Source organism: Aedes aegypti, chromosome 1 (genome assembly GCF_002204515.2).
Source record: "Aedes aegypti strain LVP_AGWG chromosome 1, AaegL5.0 Primary Assembly, whole genome shotgun sequence".
NCBI classification, from domain to species: Eukaryota; Metazoa; Arthropoda; class Insecta; order Diptera; family Culicidae; genus Aedes; species Aedes aegypti.
The window spans coordinates 267,639,361-267,657,008 of record NC_035107.1 but is presented as its reverse complement, the minus strand read 5'-3'; the positions used below and the strand labels follow the sequence as shown (position 1 = coordinate 267,657,008).

Genomic DNA, 17,648 nt, shown 5'->3' with positions numbered 1-17,648 from the left:
TCCGTCGGCAATCTAGATTTGTACCAAGTTCTCCATACAAGTTTTGCTGTTGGATTCTCAGCAATACGTTAAACGAGATTGATTTACACAGTTCGAACGAAACGTGTAAATTTCTGAGACATATAATGCACATAATTGGAGCGTGGAATATCACGGATATTTACATGATATGTCATGTAAATTTCAATTATATGTCATGTAATCCAGCAGGATTCTGTGTGATTACATGACATAAAACACAGTTTTACATAATTTCAGACTTAAATTTACATGACGTCATGTTTACGTCGTATAAATGAAGTTTACATGACGTATAATCTTCATTATTTTGAACAGTGTAAGTGTCATACCCGATGTATGTTACACATTGAAGGCTTACATACCAGAGTATATTACAGTCATGACATGCAACAGACTGCATTGCAACAAAATTTCATAATCTGCTCAATCTTATCGATCGAATTCGTTTCGTTCAAATGCGATTATCCACATATCTCACAACCAATCCACGCGCCGATACCGTCTTTTCAATCAATCGTCTCGTCAACACATCAATTCCCAAATGCCACACAAATCGCTCAGCATGATTAGTTTATTTTCCAACCCAACTGCCACTTGCACACTCCACCACAAGTCCAACTAGGTACCTACTAGTTGCCCTTGAGCTGCACATCATTTGAAGCTCCCTCCGCTCACTGCTCACTCACTCTTTTCCATCTAAGTGCACCCCAGCTAATATGCAATCCGAACAACGAAAGAACAAGTGCCACAGTTACCTCTAGTTAAAGTGCGAGTACTTTCAGTTTCTAATCGCTAAAAAGAATTCCCATCGAACAAACATCAAACCGATTACCACGGTGCTCGCTAGACCGTTATTATCAGGAAAAATATCTTCATGAAATCTGCACTTTTATATTTTTATTTTTTGATCTTTTATTAGTGATATTCTGAACAATACATTAATTTCTTATATCTAGGTGTTCTGTGTCATAAAACACTATCATCCTAATTTTGTCTAAAATTATTTATAATTTTATTCGACATTTGTTCCCATGTTTCATCATTGGATATTCTAAGTAACTCATTTGTACTATACCAAGGAGGGAGCTTCAGAATCATTTTCAAAATGTTGTTTTGAGTCCTCTGCAGAACTTCCTTCCTGGTATTGCAGCAGCTTGTTCATATTGGAACAGCATACAACATGGCTGGCCTGAAAATTTGTTTGAAGATCAAAAGCTTGTTCTTAAGACAAAGTTTAAATTTTCTGTTTATAAGAGGATACAGACATTTTATATATTTGTTACATTTGGCTTGAACGCCCTCAATGTGATTTTTGAAAGATACATTTTCATCTAGCATGAGCCCTAGATACGTAACTTCATCTGACCAATTTACTGGAACCCTCCTCATCGTGACAACATGTCTACTTGAAGGTTTCAAATAAAGAGCTTTTGATATAAGTGGGAATATTATTAATTGAGTTTTGGAAGCATTAGGAGAAATTTTCCATAGAAGTATGAAGAAAAAATATACACGCAGACTTCGTCCTTTGGCGGAGAGGCCTGCACAGTTCGAACGAAACGTGTAAATTTCTGAGACATATAATGCACATAATTGGAGCGTGGAATATCATGGATATTTACATGATATGTCATGTAAACTTCAATTATATGTCATGTAATCCAGCAGGATTCTGAGTGATTACATGACATATAACACATTTTTACATGCTTTCAGAATTTAAATTTACATGACGTCATGTTTACATCGCATAAATGAAGGTTACATGACGTGTAATCTTCATTATTTTTAACTGTGTGTGTCATCCGCAAATAAAGATTTTTGACATCCCTGAGGTAACTTAGGTAAGTCAGTTGTGAAAATATTGTATAATATTGGTCCCAAAATGCTGTCTTGAGAAACACCAGCTCTTACAGGAAGTCTTTCAAACCTGGAGTTCGGATCATTAACCTGAAATGTACGATTTGACATATAACTTTGAATTATTTCAACAGTGTTTGTTGGAATATTAATGTTTTTTAATTTTACAATCAAACCTTCATGCCAAACACTGTCGAATGCTTTTTCTATGTCTAGAAGAGTAAGATCAGTAGTGTAGCCTTCAAATTTTTGGAACGGATCAAATTTGTTACACGTAAAAGTTGATGAGTGGTCGAATGTCCATGGCGGAATCCGAACTGTTGATTGGCAAAAATTGAATTTTCATTGATGTAAATTGAACAATTTGACCTTTTCAAAAAGTTTACTGATGGAAGAAAGCAAACTGATTGGACGATAGCTAGAAGCATCTGCAGGATTTTTAAAATTTGTACAACCTTAGCATTTTTCCATTTGTCAGGAAAATAATGTAATTGAAAACATTTGTTAAATATATCAACTAAAAATGAAAAGCAACTTTCTGGAAGTTTCTTGATGAGGATGTTGAAAATTCCATCATCGCCAGGAGCTTTCATATTTTTGATTTTTTTAATAATAGTTCTTACTTTTACCAAATCAGTCTCCCAGTAATTTTCGAAAACGTTCTCTTGATTGAGAAGGTTTTCGAAGTCTTGAGTAACTTGATTTTCTATCGGACTGGTAAGTCCTAAATTAAAATTGTGCGTGCTTTCGAACTGCATAGCAAATTTTTGAGCTTTTTCGCAATTAGTTAATAATAATTTGTTTTCCTCTCTCAATGCCGGTATTGGCTTTTGAAGTTTTTTTTTTAAATATTAGATAATTTCAAAAAGGGCTTAGAGCCAGGGTCCAATTGAGAAATTTTATTTTCAAAATTTTTGTTTCTGAATTGTGAAAAACGTTTCTTGATTTCTTTCTGAAAATCCTGCCATATAATTTTCATAGCAGGATCGCGAGTGCGTTGAAATTGCCATCTCCTCACGTTTTTAAGACGGATCAAGAGTTTAAGATCATGGTCTATAATCACGGATTCAAATTTCACATTATGGAATTGCAATGCTCCCGGCTTCAACAATGGAATTTGTTAAAGTTTCAAGAGCATTGTCAATATCAAGTTTTGTTTGTAAAGAAGTGTTAACATCAAGATTAGAGTCAATATATGTTTCATATATATTCCAGTTAGCTCGAAAGTGGAGCTGATAGGATTGAGAATCGCATCATGGGATATTTAAATGTAACAGGGACATGATCAGAATCAAAACCAGCATGAGTAACTGATTGGCTACAAAGATGACTAGAGTCGGTTGAGAACAAATCAATCGTAGATGGATTTCTAGAAGAGGAAACACATGTAGGGCTATCAGGGTATTGAATTGAGAAATATCCTAAAGAGCACTCATCAAATAAAATCCTGCCGTTGGAATTACTTTGAGAATTATTCCATGACCGATGTTTGGCATTAAAGTCACCAATGACAAAAAATTTTGACTTATTGCGAGCCAATTTTCGCAAGTCAGTTTGGAGCAAATTAATTTGCTGTCCAGAGCATTGAAAAAGCAAATAGGCAGCTATGAAAGTAGATTTACCAAGCTGTGTTTCAACAGAAACACCTAAAGTTTCAAAAACTCTAGTTTCAAATGACTAAAACCAGAGTTGCTCGTTGTCACAATCAACGCTCAAAATTTGCTGATTTATACAGGCCGACTGCGATACAATTCGGATCAATCTATATCACATCAACATGATGCTGTCTACTCCATCACAAGTGCGTTGATGGCGATAGACTATGGATATCACTGATGGGTTAAGTTTAGCCTCAAATTAAGCAGTTAAAATGGCAATTTATCAGTTCGATATTTTTGACAGTGATGCAGATAGATTAAAACTATTTGTTGGTCATTGAAAAACAGTAATAGCATGGATAATTACCACGTGATCACTCATTCCGCAGTGATTATGATCTAGAGTGCGATGTCGCATCACTGCTGTTGGTTGTCAAATCAATGTGATATTGATAGCTCGCAAGTGATAGTGATAGTTTTAGACCATCAGCCATCAGCTGAGATGATTGATATTAAGCAACTCTGACGAAAACAGTTGATGTTTTATACGCCTATGAATGATGATTGCAACTCCCACACATGATCCATCAAGTCAATCATTACGATAAACAAAAATGTTTGGATCTCTTTTGAGTTTGGATCCAGGTTTCAAATAAGTTTCAGTAATAACTGCTAAATGTGTTAGCTGTTAGAAAATTAAACAGCTCGTCCTCTTTACCATTCAAAGAACGAGTATTCCAATTCAGTGATGCCACATACACAGATCATCCAATTATTATTTATTGGATTCATTAGAAAAACGTAATCTAAAAACAGTTTTTTAGTAAATTTTACACCAACTTGGACTGCTTCAGTCATAGTGGTGGTTTTGAATATTGCATCAATCATTTGATTCAATTGTTCAGCTAGAAAAATACATTCAAAGGGAGACATATTACTTGAAGTGGGTACATTATCTTATGATTTTCCTTTAGGATTTTTGGTAGACGAAGAGACGAAGTAGAAGTTTACTGTGGCGACAGTTTTTTTTTCTTTTCATTTGATTTGAAACAATTAGAACGGTTATTCGTAGTATGAAAAGGGGAGAAGTTCAAATTACCTGCCATGACATCGGCATTGGTTTTCCCTTGAGTAGATCCATTCGAAATTAAAAAATTCGAACGGCTACCCGACGGAATAAAATTAGTTTGTGAATGAGCATGATTATAATCTTCCTGATGGGTATGATTCTTAATCAAGCGATCGTTAACTCAAAAATGAGCATTGTTCGATACTCTACCAGGAGAATTCCGGAAACGACCGTTAAATTACTTGGAGCATTTTTAACGGGATTCATGACAATATGGAATTCTTCTATGATTTCTCTCAGACTATTGGCGTGAGCTTTTTTAAGCTATTTTTAAAAGTTAGAATGAATTTTTCGGCTGATAACTGTTGTGATCTTTGAAAAAAATCAGCAAAGGTTATTGACGGATATCTGACGATGTGAACTCTTCAATTTCTGGTGAAGTTTTCAACAAATTCTTCCAATCACTGTTAGTTGACTTCAAAAAAACTCATTAATAAATTACTTAAAATATTCAAAGCAGCTTGCACGGGATAATCAAATTATCTTTGAAAAAAGGGGGAGAACTTCGCGAATTTTGATGGTATGCTTGGGGATACCCAGAACATGTTTCAAATCTTGTGCAAATCTATTGGGATGGTTCTTGAAGAATTTTTTATAATACTACTGGGAATACATTTGAGAGATTTCTAACGGGAGTTTTAAAATTCCGATCATCGTCTCTAAACTGAATCGAAAACTTATCACAATTATGTGATATATTTCATAATTTATCTTTCTTCTAATGGCATTACGAGGCATGTGACATTGCAGAGCCACAGTTTACGCATCCGTGATATTAATTATTGGTGATCTGTTTTATAAATTATTTCGATGTTTCTTGGGTGACCGACATTCTCCATACAAAATGTCTTTGGCGGCCATTTTGTTTTTGGTCAATTCATCAAAAAAGTAAAATGTGGACTTTAAAATGCCAGATAATAAGGAGCTCTGAAAAAATCATACAAATCGGCTAAGTAATCTTGAAGATATCTGATAATTACGATATGATGTTTTTTGAAGTTTTCAAGATCTTTATTTGGCCAGTGCGGTACCAGAAACCTGTACTAAAAGACGGCTACACCAAATGGCTTCATTTTTTCACTACATACTCTCATTAATGTATTGTTCCGATGAGTGAATATCCGAATATGACAAATATTCTGTAGCCTGAGAAATTGACGTGAGTCATGGTTACGCGTCGGTTCCCCAAGGAATTTTGGAATATCTACGGAGTAAGATGATCAATGACAATGATCAATATCGATATCAATACAGATTCTAAAATTAGAAGAAAATTTTGAGAACTCGTGCAAAAATGGTGCAAAAATATCGAGAAACATAAAAATTATTGCGATTTGAAAATTTTGTTGTGGTATAAAAAAAAAGCTGGTATAGGGGTTAAGGGTTTCATAGGATGTTTGTAGAACTTGAAAAGGGGTCTCAGCTTCAAAAAGATTGCCTAGCACTGATTTATATGAAAATATGTACCACACTAGTTTTCAATAACACCAAACAAAGGGACTACCTAATATAAACAACTTTGTAGAAAAACGTCTTCGTCTAATGTTTCATTCTAAAGCTCAAAATACTTCTTTCGACGTAAAACTGCTTTTTTTTGGACCATAGTGCACTAGTGAGCACAGATTATATGAAGATTTTTTTTTCCTGATAATAACGATCTGGGGAGCACCGTGAGTGCACGGCGCGCAGCTTGTGCAACTCTGTCTGAAGCAGCTACCTTCAATAATTAGAAGCAAAAATTGCGCCAATTTCAGCACTGCATAACGAAGAAAAAATGAGTGGCCAAGACTTAGTCTGCTAGTGACCAGTGTTAATGTGAACCGAAAGTCTGGGGAACCTGTTCAGAACAAGAAGAAGAAATCGACCAAACTTCGAAAATGACCGTTAAACATCCTGCAGCCGGCTGCAGTGGTCCACCCTCCATCCGGCCGCCGTCACATTTCTCCAGCCAGCGAAACTCGCTGATGTCGTCGTCGGCGTCGCTTGAGGCCGCCGGCGAGAGCAAACGGCGCTCGATTGTGATTCTCTCACTGCTCGCGGCTTGTGCGTTTCTCTTCGTGCTCTGCCTTTGTCTGCTGAGTGCGCTGGTGCTGGTCGGTAAAAGTCTGTCGGAACAATCGACGCCGCCATTGCTATCCTCGTATCTCCGCTCGAGCAGTCACGGTGCCAGTCAAACGTCATCCGTGTCATCGAGTGGCCACAAACAAGGCAAGAGCATCGATCATTTTAATCGTCCTAATCTGTTCGGCGAAGATAAGGGAACATTCGATAGGGCCGAAGAAGACGACAACGACCCAGAGGACAGTAACAAGACGGCTATTTATCTACCGAATTCAGTATACTCCGGAAAGCCGGGTGGAATGAACGTGCTGAAAATGGGAACGAAACTGTTCGAGAAGTTGCATTTCCGGCTGCCGCGGCACATCAAGCCTCGGCACTACGATCTGACGATGTTCCCGGATTTGGAGAAGCAAACTTTCTCCGGGCAGGTCGGAATCGATATCACCGTGAGCGAACCGACCGATTACATTGTGGTGCACAGCAAGCAACTGGCCATTACCGAAACGACGGTGAAGAAGCTGTATCCGGACCGAAGCGAGCAGCCGGTGAAAGTGCTGCAGGCCGTCGAGTACGAACCGCATCAGTACTGGGTGATTGAAACGGAGGCCATCGGGACGGGCGAGTACCGGTTGAGCATGAATTTCAGCGGCAGTTTGGCGAACCGGATTGTTGGATTCTACAGCAGCTCGTACAAGGACAAAGGCAGCAACACGACCAGGTTAGGTTTGTTGGGGGGAGAGCGGGATGAGGAGGGTTTTGTTTTGCCGGCGAAAATGTCCAGAGAGCTACTTTGAGAGAGTAGCTCACTTTACTGAGATTGGTGTTTGGGAAGAACGAATGCAACAGGTTGAGTGCATTGGAATGGGGTTCTAAACCAATAAATGACTGCTGTTTTCATTGTGGTATGTGTGGTGAAGTATACATATCTATCTATAATGATAATTGTTTTAGAATATTACATCTAGATAGAAGTCAGCAAAAATGGTTATTGAGGAGACAGCACTGATGAATATTATCACGCAATAAACATAATTCGCATATTAGGCCCAATTCAGTGTATACTCTTTAGGTTGCGTTCTGTGATTGAACGAAACGTTCCTTGGAGAGTTATTTGAATTTGTGTAGACAGTTGATATGGAAGAATCCAACTGTCAAATTAAAGAGGAAGAGCGAGAGCGAACAAGACAAAAGAGACAATCGGAAATCCGACCAAGCAGCGATCGTTCAAAGAAAGCTGAAATCGATTAATCGGTGATTGTTGAGAGCAACGAACGCGTTGCGGAAAGTTTTTAGAGGACGCTTATCGTCCTCAATGTCTGGTCAAATTTTCAGCTCTTTTGATAAAGATTTCAGTATACTCCAAATTAAAAATGTGTTTTTGGACTAATTTTAGGGTTTGAAGAATCATAACTAGTATGTGAAAAAAAAACTACTTGGTATTAGCACTATTTGAAATCTAATTCTATTCTGATGAAGTTTGTCGAACACGCTAATAAGATTAAATTGAGTTTTAACATTGTTTGATCTAGATTTGTTCCCCACAGTACCCAGAAATCAAGCATGTTTCTTTCTAGGAGCGTTTTTAGAAAGGCACTAAGCACAAACTTTTAGAACATTACTAGAGTAAAGTGGGGCAAAAGTTCGAGTGGGGTAAAAGTTTCTTTTTAAGATTTCTAGCTCAATTTAAAACAAATCTTATAACTGTCATGGTGGTTTGAATGCTATTCAAGTAATAGACTTTCAATCCAAATATCATAAAAATCGATTGAGATTTGGAAAAGTTATGGCTATTTATTGTTTTTCGACGTGAATATTGTAATTTTTGGTCAAACTTTCGTTGAATTGAACCAATTGAAGATAAAATCTTTTTCAATATTTTATATTAGGGCGTTTCTAGGCCAATCATAAGGTTGCTTTGAGGTGTATAAGTTTTTGCATAAATGCTTGAAAACAATTTTTGGCCCATAGTGGGGCAAAAGTTCGAATCAGCGGGGCAAAAGTTCGACCCATGTATAAAATCACGGAAAAAATTGCAAATTGCCTAAAACCCACATATTATCTTCAAATTTAGTTAAATTTGTCTGATCGTGTGAAAATTGTTACCAAAATTTTACATTTCCACTTAGTTTTACGAAAAACTGCTATTTTTGAGTATATTACAATTAACCCAGTTTTGGGCAATTTTTTGATGAAAATTTAGTGTATATTTTTCGTGAAACTTAAGTTTACGGCTGGTGTAAAGTATGCCTGTCATAAAAGGATCGATATTTTGTGTTTTAGCCAACGAACTTTTGCCCCACACTAGATTCGAACTCTTGCCCCACCGGTGGGGCAAAAGTTCGAATAAGACAATCAATTTTGAATCAGTTATAACTAAAAATGGGTAAATATTTTGACACAAGTTTGTTCAGCAAAATTATAGCCAATATGTTGCAGGTTCACTGTATGGTATTTGTTTTGTTTTAACTGCTATTGTTTTCCTGAAAACTTTGATTATACCACTTAGGTCGAACTTTTGCCCCACCTTACTCTATTCTTTTTTGGTTCACGTTCTTGTCCATTCAACACACTTAAATTATTTTACAGCAATCCGTGAATTGCACCGTAATCTCAACAGCTGAACAGTTCGGTAAAATAAAACACCGTAATCCCGTCGAAATTTACCGGATTCCAGTGAAATTTCACCGAAAACTTTAAAAATGTACCGTACTTCGTTAATTTATTAAACCGAACTGTTAGCTGTTGAGATTACGGTGAAATTCACGGATTCCTGTAAAATAATTTAAGTGTGAAGGGTTTCAGGGAATTCAACGCTTTCCGGGCTACTCTACAAATGTGGCACGTTTTTTGGTTTTGATCGTGGCGAGTTCTCACGATGCGGACTTTCGAATAATCACGAACAGTTATATTTTTTAAGCCTTTGACATAAAGAACTATCATGATAATACGCTTGATGACTAAATGCTACATCCTCCTTTGGAACACCTGTATAATGGTTATCACGTTCAATGGTGTGGGTGCTCTAGTGAAGATGTAGTTGTGAAACTCAGAGGAAAATAGTACGCACTCTGCCTCAAAAAACACTGAGTATCTGGGTAGAAACAATTTCATATTGAGAAATATTTCCATATGAATTTGTATGAGTCTGAAAAGCGTGTGCAAGTTTTGTTAAGGAAAACAAAAACAAACTGTGTATGATGGGCGCATGCGAGTGTTCGTGTGTTCAAATGTCACTGAGGTCTATACAGCGAGATAGCAACCTCCACATAGTACTGTTGGGTAATTTTCGTCATTTTTATTGTACTTTGGAAAAAGTTTTTCATCATCACTGATTTGAGATTTTAGCAATGTTTTTTATGTATTTTTTTATAATGATGGTATAGAAAAAAAAAAAAGAAATTCTTTTTAAAACATAAAGAAAAAAATGGCAAACTTGAATGCATCCCATCGCACTGCCCATCGTATCCATCCAGCTTTGGCCACCTTCTGGATACTGGGTTTGCCGTAGAGTTGGGCGAGCTAGTGGTTCATCCTTCGTCGCCACACACCGTTTTTTCTGCACACCGCCAAAGATCGTCCTAAGCACTCGACGTTCGAAGACTCCAAGTTCTTGCAGGTCCTCCTCGAGCACCGTCCACGGCTCTTGCTCGTAGAGGACTACTGGACTTACGAGCGTTTTGTATTGCTGTTTGCATTTGAGATGCAAATCTTGACTAAACATCCTCCAAATGCGGTAACACAAAACAATCGAAGGACACCTAGCAACGATTATAGAAATCACCGCCACCCTAGCAAGAAAAATCTATCTTTGACACCGCATTTCTTTCGAAAAATCTTAACGCATTTGGTGTTCCCGCATTTGATATTTGCATTTCAAACGCACACAGCAATACATGATACATTTGGTGCGAGTGTGAATCTTTTTTGACCGCAGCTTCTTGTGGAGACCATAGTAGGCCCGACGTTATTGTCAGCCGTCAGCAAGGATCCAAGGTAGACGAACTCATCGACCACCTCGAACGTATCCCCGTCTATCGTAACACAGCTACTTAGGCGAGGCCTGTCGTAATCGGCTCCACCAACTAGAACTAGCATGTACTTTATTTTGGTTGCATTCACCACCAGTCCAACTTTTGCTGCCTCGTGTTTCAGGCGGGTGTACAGGTTTGCCACCTTTTCAAATGTTTGGCCGACAATGTTCATATCATCCGCAAAGCAAACAAATTGACTGGATCTCGTGAAAATCGTACCCCGGCTGTTAAGCCCGGCTCTCCACACAACACCTTTTAGCGCAATATTTAACAACAGGCACGAAAGTCCATCACCTTGTCGTAGTCCCCGGCGGGATTCAAACGAAATAGAATGTTCGCCTGAAACCTTCACACAATTTTGCACATCTTCCATCGTTGCTCTTATCAGTTTCGTGAGCTTTCCGGGAAAGCTGTTCTGGTCCATGATTTTCCAAAGCTCTGCGCGGTCGATACTATCGTATGCAGCCTTAAAATGAATAAAAAAGTGCATAGGACCTGGTATTCACGACCTTTTTGGTGGATTTGCCATACTGTAAAAATCTGATCCGTTGATGGTCGGTCGTCCACGAAGCCAGCTTTAGAACTTCCCATGAACTCGTTTACTACGGGTGACATACGACGGAAGATGATCTGGGAAAACACTTTGTAGGCCGCATTAAACATTTCCCAGATTGTGCCTATAAGCCGGTGCAGACAAATGGCCAGCCTTTCCGGGCCCAACTATATGAGTTCATCTCAGATACCATCATTATCAGTAGCAGTATTCTTGAGCTGTTCATTGAGATCCTTAATCTCCCTCAAAGTGGAAGCTGGTTGGTTTCTATCGTCCGCAGTACTGACGAAAGAATTTCCTCCGTTGTCTTGACCATCATTGCCTACGCTCTCAGCATCATTCAGGTGTTCATTGAAGTACTGCTTCCACTTTTCGATCACCTCACGTTCGTCCGCTAAGATGCTCCCCGACTCGCGGTACGAAGCCATTGCGGGGTGCGTTGAGCTTCTGATAGAACTTCCGTGTTTCTTGAGACCCTCTTCCGGTAATGCAGCCTCGAGGTGCTGCGCGTATGCAGTTGCGATATCCGGTTGCTTTAGCCGCTCTAAGTCATACCATGGCAACGTACGATGTTAACTACGGAGAGTTTTGGGCGCAGTTAAACCGTCACCAGATTTGTGGTTATATCAGAGTCGATGTTAGCGTCACGATATGTCCTGACGTCGATAATATCGAAGAAGTGAGTGCTGTGCACGTTCGTTATGCTGAAGCTGAAGAATCGGTCTTTGATCTTCAACTTGCACATTCTCTCATTGATCGGCCTCCCGATCACGCGTCTTTGCATTTCACTTATCACTATAAAGGCTGTTACCAGCTCATTCGTTTTGCCGCAGCTCTGGTAGATGGTATGGTTACCTCTGAACGTTCGCACCGTTGATCCATTCTAATTCCTGCAATGCTACAATGCCGAATCCGCCGTCCTTCAGCACATCGGAGAATATGCGTGTGCTCCCGATGAAGTTGAGAGATTTAAAATTCCACGTACCGAGCTTCCAATCGCTAGACAACCCCCAATCGCTAGACAAGGGGGGGGGGCAAAGTTCTCAGCTTAATTGGTAACCCGATCTTCCCTAAGGTTGCTCGTACCCCGGCCAGTACCGCGAGGAGGTGGGGATATGAGTTGCTGGGCAGGACGCATTACTAAAATGCGTTACGCCATACTAAAATGCGTCCTACAAGCCATTGGATTAATCGTTCGTCGGTGCAACGATGTTGATTAGGCTATTTAGATATTGAAGAAGTTTACCTGTCTTTTCAATACATAGATTCGGTCGCTAATCGGTTTCCTTCTTATAATGCGTTTCATCTGTTTCCCGATCACTAAGAAACCGATTCCGTGCTCTAATGGATGTTATATTTGAATGTCGTGTTAGCGATGGAATCAACCGCTCAGAATTCACATTCTCTACATTTAGACCACGACTACTCCAACCTTCAGCTGCTTACGAGCCAAAACGCTGTTTTGCTGTTCAGTTTGTTGCTTATGTTGTGTTTTCTATGTTAGATATAAGATATCAAGATCATAACGAACTTACTAGTTTTTTACTATGCGTTGTATAGGTACACTCAAGATAATGTCTCCATTTGATTCATGTGCAAACCTATATGGATTTTTGCAATGGGGGTTTGCACATGCAAAGTATGTGCGAAATCAATGAGTTAACGCCAATATTTATCCTCATCGAAAGAATGATATCTGCACATATAATCCATGGACTATGCACATACTTTTCAGGGGATGCCTCAATGGAATATATTGATCTACCTTATTAAGATGTTTACAATGTTTTTTCATACATAAAACACATGGTACACAATTTTGTTTTGCGAATCAGATATATTTCGAACATTGATGCACAGATACTATAAGCACAGATTGATGCACAGACCATAAGCATGTTTATTTTCCAGTTTTACGTCACCTCGTTTAATTTGCTCTTGCCAAAGCCTTATCCTTTTCTGCTGACTGCTAAAACTCGCCAGAGCATTTTCCAGTTGTGATAGGTGATGGGAAAGTATTTCCACACCTGCAAAGACGATATGTGTTGATAAATTATCATTTCTAACATTTTTATATGATTTATATTCAAATAAATACCTTCAAGTTATCAATTGAAAACGATGTAACTCTTCTTAGGCGACCATCTTCGTTTATACCATGTGGTATGGGATACACATAAGTTAATTCTACACATACCGTTAATATGACCCAGATAGAAAGTATTCGATGAAAATATGGTGAGTATGTGGTGCAAATAAATCTAATGAAAATCAAAAATTGAGCTCTGTATATGCAATTGTACATATATTTAAGGGAGCTATTATCTTGAGTGTACTGTTACATACATCATTTGCGTATCACTACGGTCTATGCCTTCAATGATGATCTATTCTATGTATCAAACTTTTGAATCCTTTTAGTTAAGCGCAGATTCACCTCCAATCCAATTGACAAGATCTTTTCTTCCCTTGCAGAAAAATCGCCACGTCCAAATTCGAGCCGACCTTCGCGCGTCAAGCTTTCCCCTGCTTCGACGAGCCTCATCTGAAGGCCACCTACGCCATCCAGGTGGTGCACCCCAGCACCAACAAGTACCATGCTCTGTCCAACATGGACGCGAAAGAAACCTTGGCTAACACGCCCACGGCCGGGTTGAATACCACCGTGTTCAATCCCAGCGTTCCGATGAGTACCTACTTGGTGGTGTTCATCGTGAGTGATTTCGAGTACGACGCTGTACGAATTACACCTTCGTTGGGAGAGCGATTCGAGCTGCGCGTATATACCACGCCGTTCCAAATCCAGAATGCCCGCTTCGCGCGTAACACGGCGGAGAAGATCATCAACCACTATATCGATTACTTCAACATCGAGTATCCACTGCCCAAACTGGACATGGCGGCCATTCCGGACTTTGTCTCGGGAGCTATGGAAACCTGGGGATTGGTAACGTACCGCGAGACCAGCATTTTGTACAACGAGGCAACGAGTTCAACGGCCAACAAGCAGCGTGTTGCGGAAGTCATTGCCCACGAATTGGCCCACATGTGGTTCGGCAATCTGGTTACCATGAAGTGGTGGAACGAACTGTGGCTGAACGAAGGTTTCGCCAGTTACATTGAATACAAGGGAGTGGACAGTGCCTATCCGGAATGGGGCATCATGGAACAGTTTGCACTGGATAACCTGCATGGAGTGCTCACTCTGGACGCAACTCTTGGATCGCATCCGATCGTCGTGAAGGTGGAGAGTCCAAACCAGATTACGGAAATCTTCGATACGATCACTTACTCCAAGGGTGCCTCCGTTATTCGCATGTTGGAAGACTTTGTCAGCGAACCGATTTTCAAGGAAGGTGTAACCAAATACCTCAACAAGCTCCGATATGGCAACGGCGAATCGAAGGACCTCATGGACCAGCTGGATGAACTGTTTAAAGATCCATCGGAGCCCGACCTCAGTGTTACGATGGTTATGGATACCTTTACGAAGCAGAAGGGTTTCCCCGTCATCACTGTGGCGCGATCTGGCAATCAATTCCGGCTGCGACAGTCGCGTTTCCTTGCCGATCCGAACGCGACCGATACGGAGGAGTCGGAATTTGGGTGAGTGTTCATTTCTTTCCGAGGTAACCATAACCATTTATCGGGCCAAATTCCTTATATGCGACTCATATAGTGCTATTTACCGGCTTATTGGAATATTGTAAGCCATAAACCAACATTTAGCACCAATATATGGCTTGTTGGTTATTTGGGTTTGCAGACAATGTATGTTAGGGTGGCCTATAATGATCAAACTGCTTCTTAAGTTGCACCCCCATTACCTAGTTTCATTAGAAGTTACTGTGAGAGTTTTATATTGATAATCGTAAGGTCTTCAGAACATACTGAAGTTGTGGGCAGCAATTTCTATATGCAGCTGGACTTATTATTCAAACAAAATGTTTCTAATATATCCATACTTGATCACAAATCTCCGTTATGGTTGCAAATTAATGGTTCCAAGCTAATTGGTTGCACTATAAGTTTGGAATTACTCTAATGACAAGATTTGCAATAGCTACTAGATTCTGCGATATCACATGTTGAAAACAAGTGAGTAACAGTACCTGTAGATCCAGTAGATATTGTAAATCTTGTCATCAGAGTAATTTCAAACTCATAGTGCAACCAATTAGCTTGAAATCAATAATTTACAACCATAACGGAGTTTTGTGATCAAGTATGGATATATTAGAAACACTTTGTTTGAATAATAAGTCCAGCTGCATATAGAAATTGCTGCTCACAACTTCAGTATGTTCTGAAGATCTTACGATTATCAATATTCGTAGCAGTACACTTTTCGAGTCATATGAAACTTTATGGATAGGAACGAGAAAGATTCAAGAGAATGGGGTTAGTATAGACTGAGGTTGATTTGATAGATCATAAGGACCTGAATTCCAGGACGATTTGGATGACTTCCAATATCCAATTTCTTACCAAAATTTGTGGACACCCCTGTAAAGGCTTAGTGAGTGTTGTAAACCAACAAACGTAGACATCGATCGTCAAAAAATAACTTATGAACCTGTGTTGATTATAGCAAAATTCCAGAATATTCTGGAGGCCTTAGTCTTACTCAAGGCTAATCATAAATTTTTAAAATATCTTGAGTCTTCGTAACTTATAACAAATAACGGGTCTGTTCACGTTTTGTATGAAAACATTTCGTTTCCAAGTTATAAATGACTTCTAAAAGGAAGTTTATGTGATTTTTACCCTACCTGACCCAGAGATGTTCTGGAATAGCTTTGTCCACAATACTCCGGAGCTATACCTTCCCATCACTTATGAAATTACAACTAATAGTGAAGCAATCCTCAAAATTTCATTAAAAAATATGGAGTTATGCCCAAATACGAGCAATTTGAATTTTGTATGTCAGCCCCGTAGCCTACGGGTTAATGGTACTAAGTGATTATTTTCGCCTTATCTTTAAGTATCTACAATTGAGCAAGACAAAAATACGGTAGGAATAGGGTAACGGTCGTATTTTGGACCCCCTAAGGAAGTGATTTTACATTTTTGTCCCAATTAATTAATAGCACAGCGTAATATATTTTGGACCCCCGGCATTTTTTTTATCGTTTGGCGTCAAAGTCCACGGCACTGGTTGCATAATATGCTTGCCCATAGTCTAATCAATCGATTGACAATGGAAAAGCGAAGAAATTCTACGCTTTTAGTTCAGAAATTAGAAATTAGTTCAGAAATCAGAAATTAGATTTTTGTTTACATTTGAAACAATTCTGACGTCTTCAATTTCTGTGTGTAACGTGTTGTAACGGTTGCATGGATGAACCGATTAAATTAAATTAAATTCAAATAAAATAAACACATTGTCCATGCACAAACGCTTAATGCAAGTGCGGAATGGTCCTATCTTTCCAAATGGCATGCGGATTGTATTGGTCTTTCGATTTAAACTGGAAAATTTGCAGGAAAATGGCCCAGGGGGTCCAAAATATATTAGTTACCCTACGGATTTCTGTCAACACTAAGGGTGGAGTTAACTTATGAAATATATTTAATTTACTCCAGTTGCGCCACTCGGCGAAGCATATTTCGTGTCAGGTGGAAATCGAAGATCGACGCCACTCATTTAAAAACACGTTGCAGACCACGAATAGCATTGCTCAATCCGTATTTGGTGCGACGAAATGGAAGCCTCGTCAACGAATTATTCCGCAGTGGTCGAGGTTGAACGTTGAGATGCAGTTGTTGCACGATAGCTTCGCAATCGATTCTTCCGTTTAGAGCAATGAGAATATATACCGAGGTGTGGAAAAGACATTTAGTGTGCGTGACATCCATGTACGGTGCAAAATGTTTCACAACTACAAGCGAATGAGCTCCCATAAGAAGCCGTGTAAATTAGTGACGTAGTTATTTGTGTTTACGTTTTTTCTCCTTACTAATACATTGCCTTTGCTTCTTCTTCCACACCTTGGTATATATTCTCATTGCGTTTAGAGTATCGACAACGGTTAAAGCTCTGCAAACGTCTCGAAGGTTGCAAGTCGATTAGTAGACAACGACTCTCGTAACTCGGAATGCATAGAGGGTCTCTCCAGGCAATAGATGTCGGGGAAGTTTTTTGTAGTTCTAAAGACGAAGCCAAGCGTTCGATGGGCATATCAAAAATGTTATATCCGAAGATAATCGGCTGTTTCTTCCGTGAAAAAGTGATTACGGAGCACTTCAGATGAGTTGGTTGAGATCGCACCATCCAGCGAATACGTTTACCTGGCCCGACAATCAGCAATTGAGCATATTCGCAGAAAGCAGCGGACCTAGATAACTGGTTTGCGGCATGCCTGATAACGCGTAAAAGCAGGGTGATCGAT

At 39.3% G+C, this 17,648-nt stretch overlaps 1 protein-coding gene and 1 long non-coding RNA gene across 8 annotated transcripts in view; one reads left to right on the top strand and one right to left on the bottom strand.

Annotated features, from left to right (window-relative positions):
• The window catches only part of LOC5568916 (glutamyl aminopeptidase), a 76,056-nt gene that overhangs the window by 51,902 nt on the left and 6,506 nt on the right, over window positions 1-17,648 (top strand). For 3 of the 7 annotated variants that reach the window (XM_021837736.1, XM_021837735.1, XM_021837737.1), the window contains exons 2-3: window positions 6,363-7,387; window positions 13,729-14,859. In XM_021837736.1, coding sequence (XP_021693428.1) covers window positions 6,486-7,387; window positions 13,729-14,859 — 2,033 coding nt within the window. In that variant the 5' untranslated portion in view covers window positions 6,363-6,485. Of the gene's footprint in view, window positions 1-716; window positions 788-6,362; window positions 7,388-13,728; window positions 14,860-17,648 lie in introns of those variants that run through there. The other 4 variants (XM_021837739.1, XM_021837738.1, XM_021837740.1 and 1 more) reach the window with 2 other exon arrangements.
• Window positions 13,071-13,703, bottom strand: LOC110674106. The gene is made up of 2 exons (XR_002498673.1): window positions 13,352-13,703; window positions 13,071-13,280 (listed from the first exon to the last, which is right to left on the bottom strand). It is a non-coding gene; the product is annotated as an uncharacterized LOC110674106 (long non-coding RNA).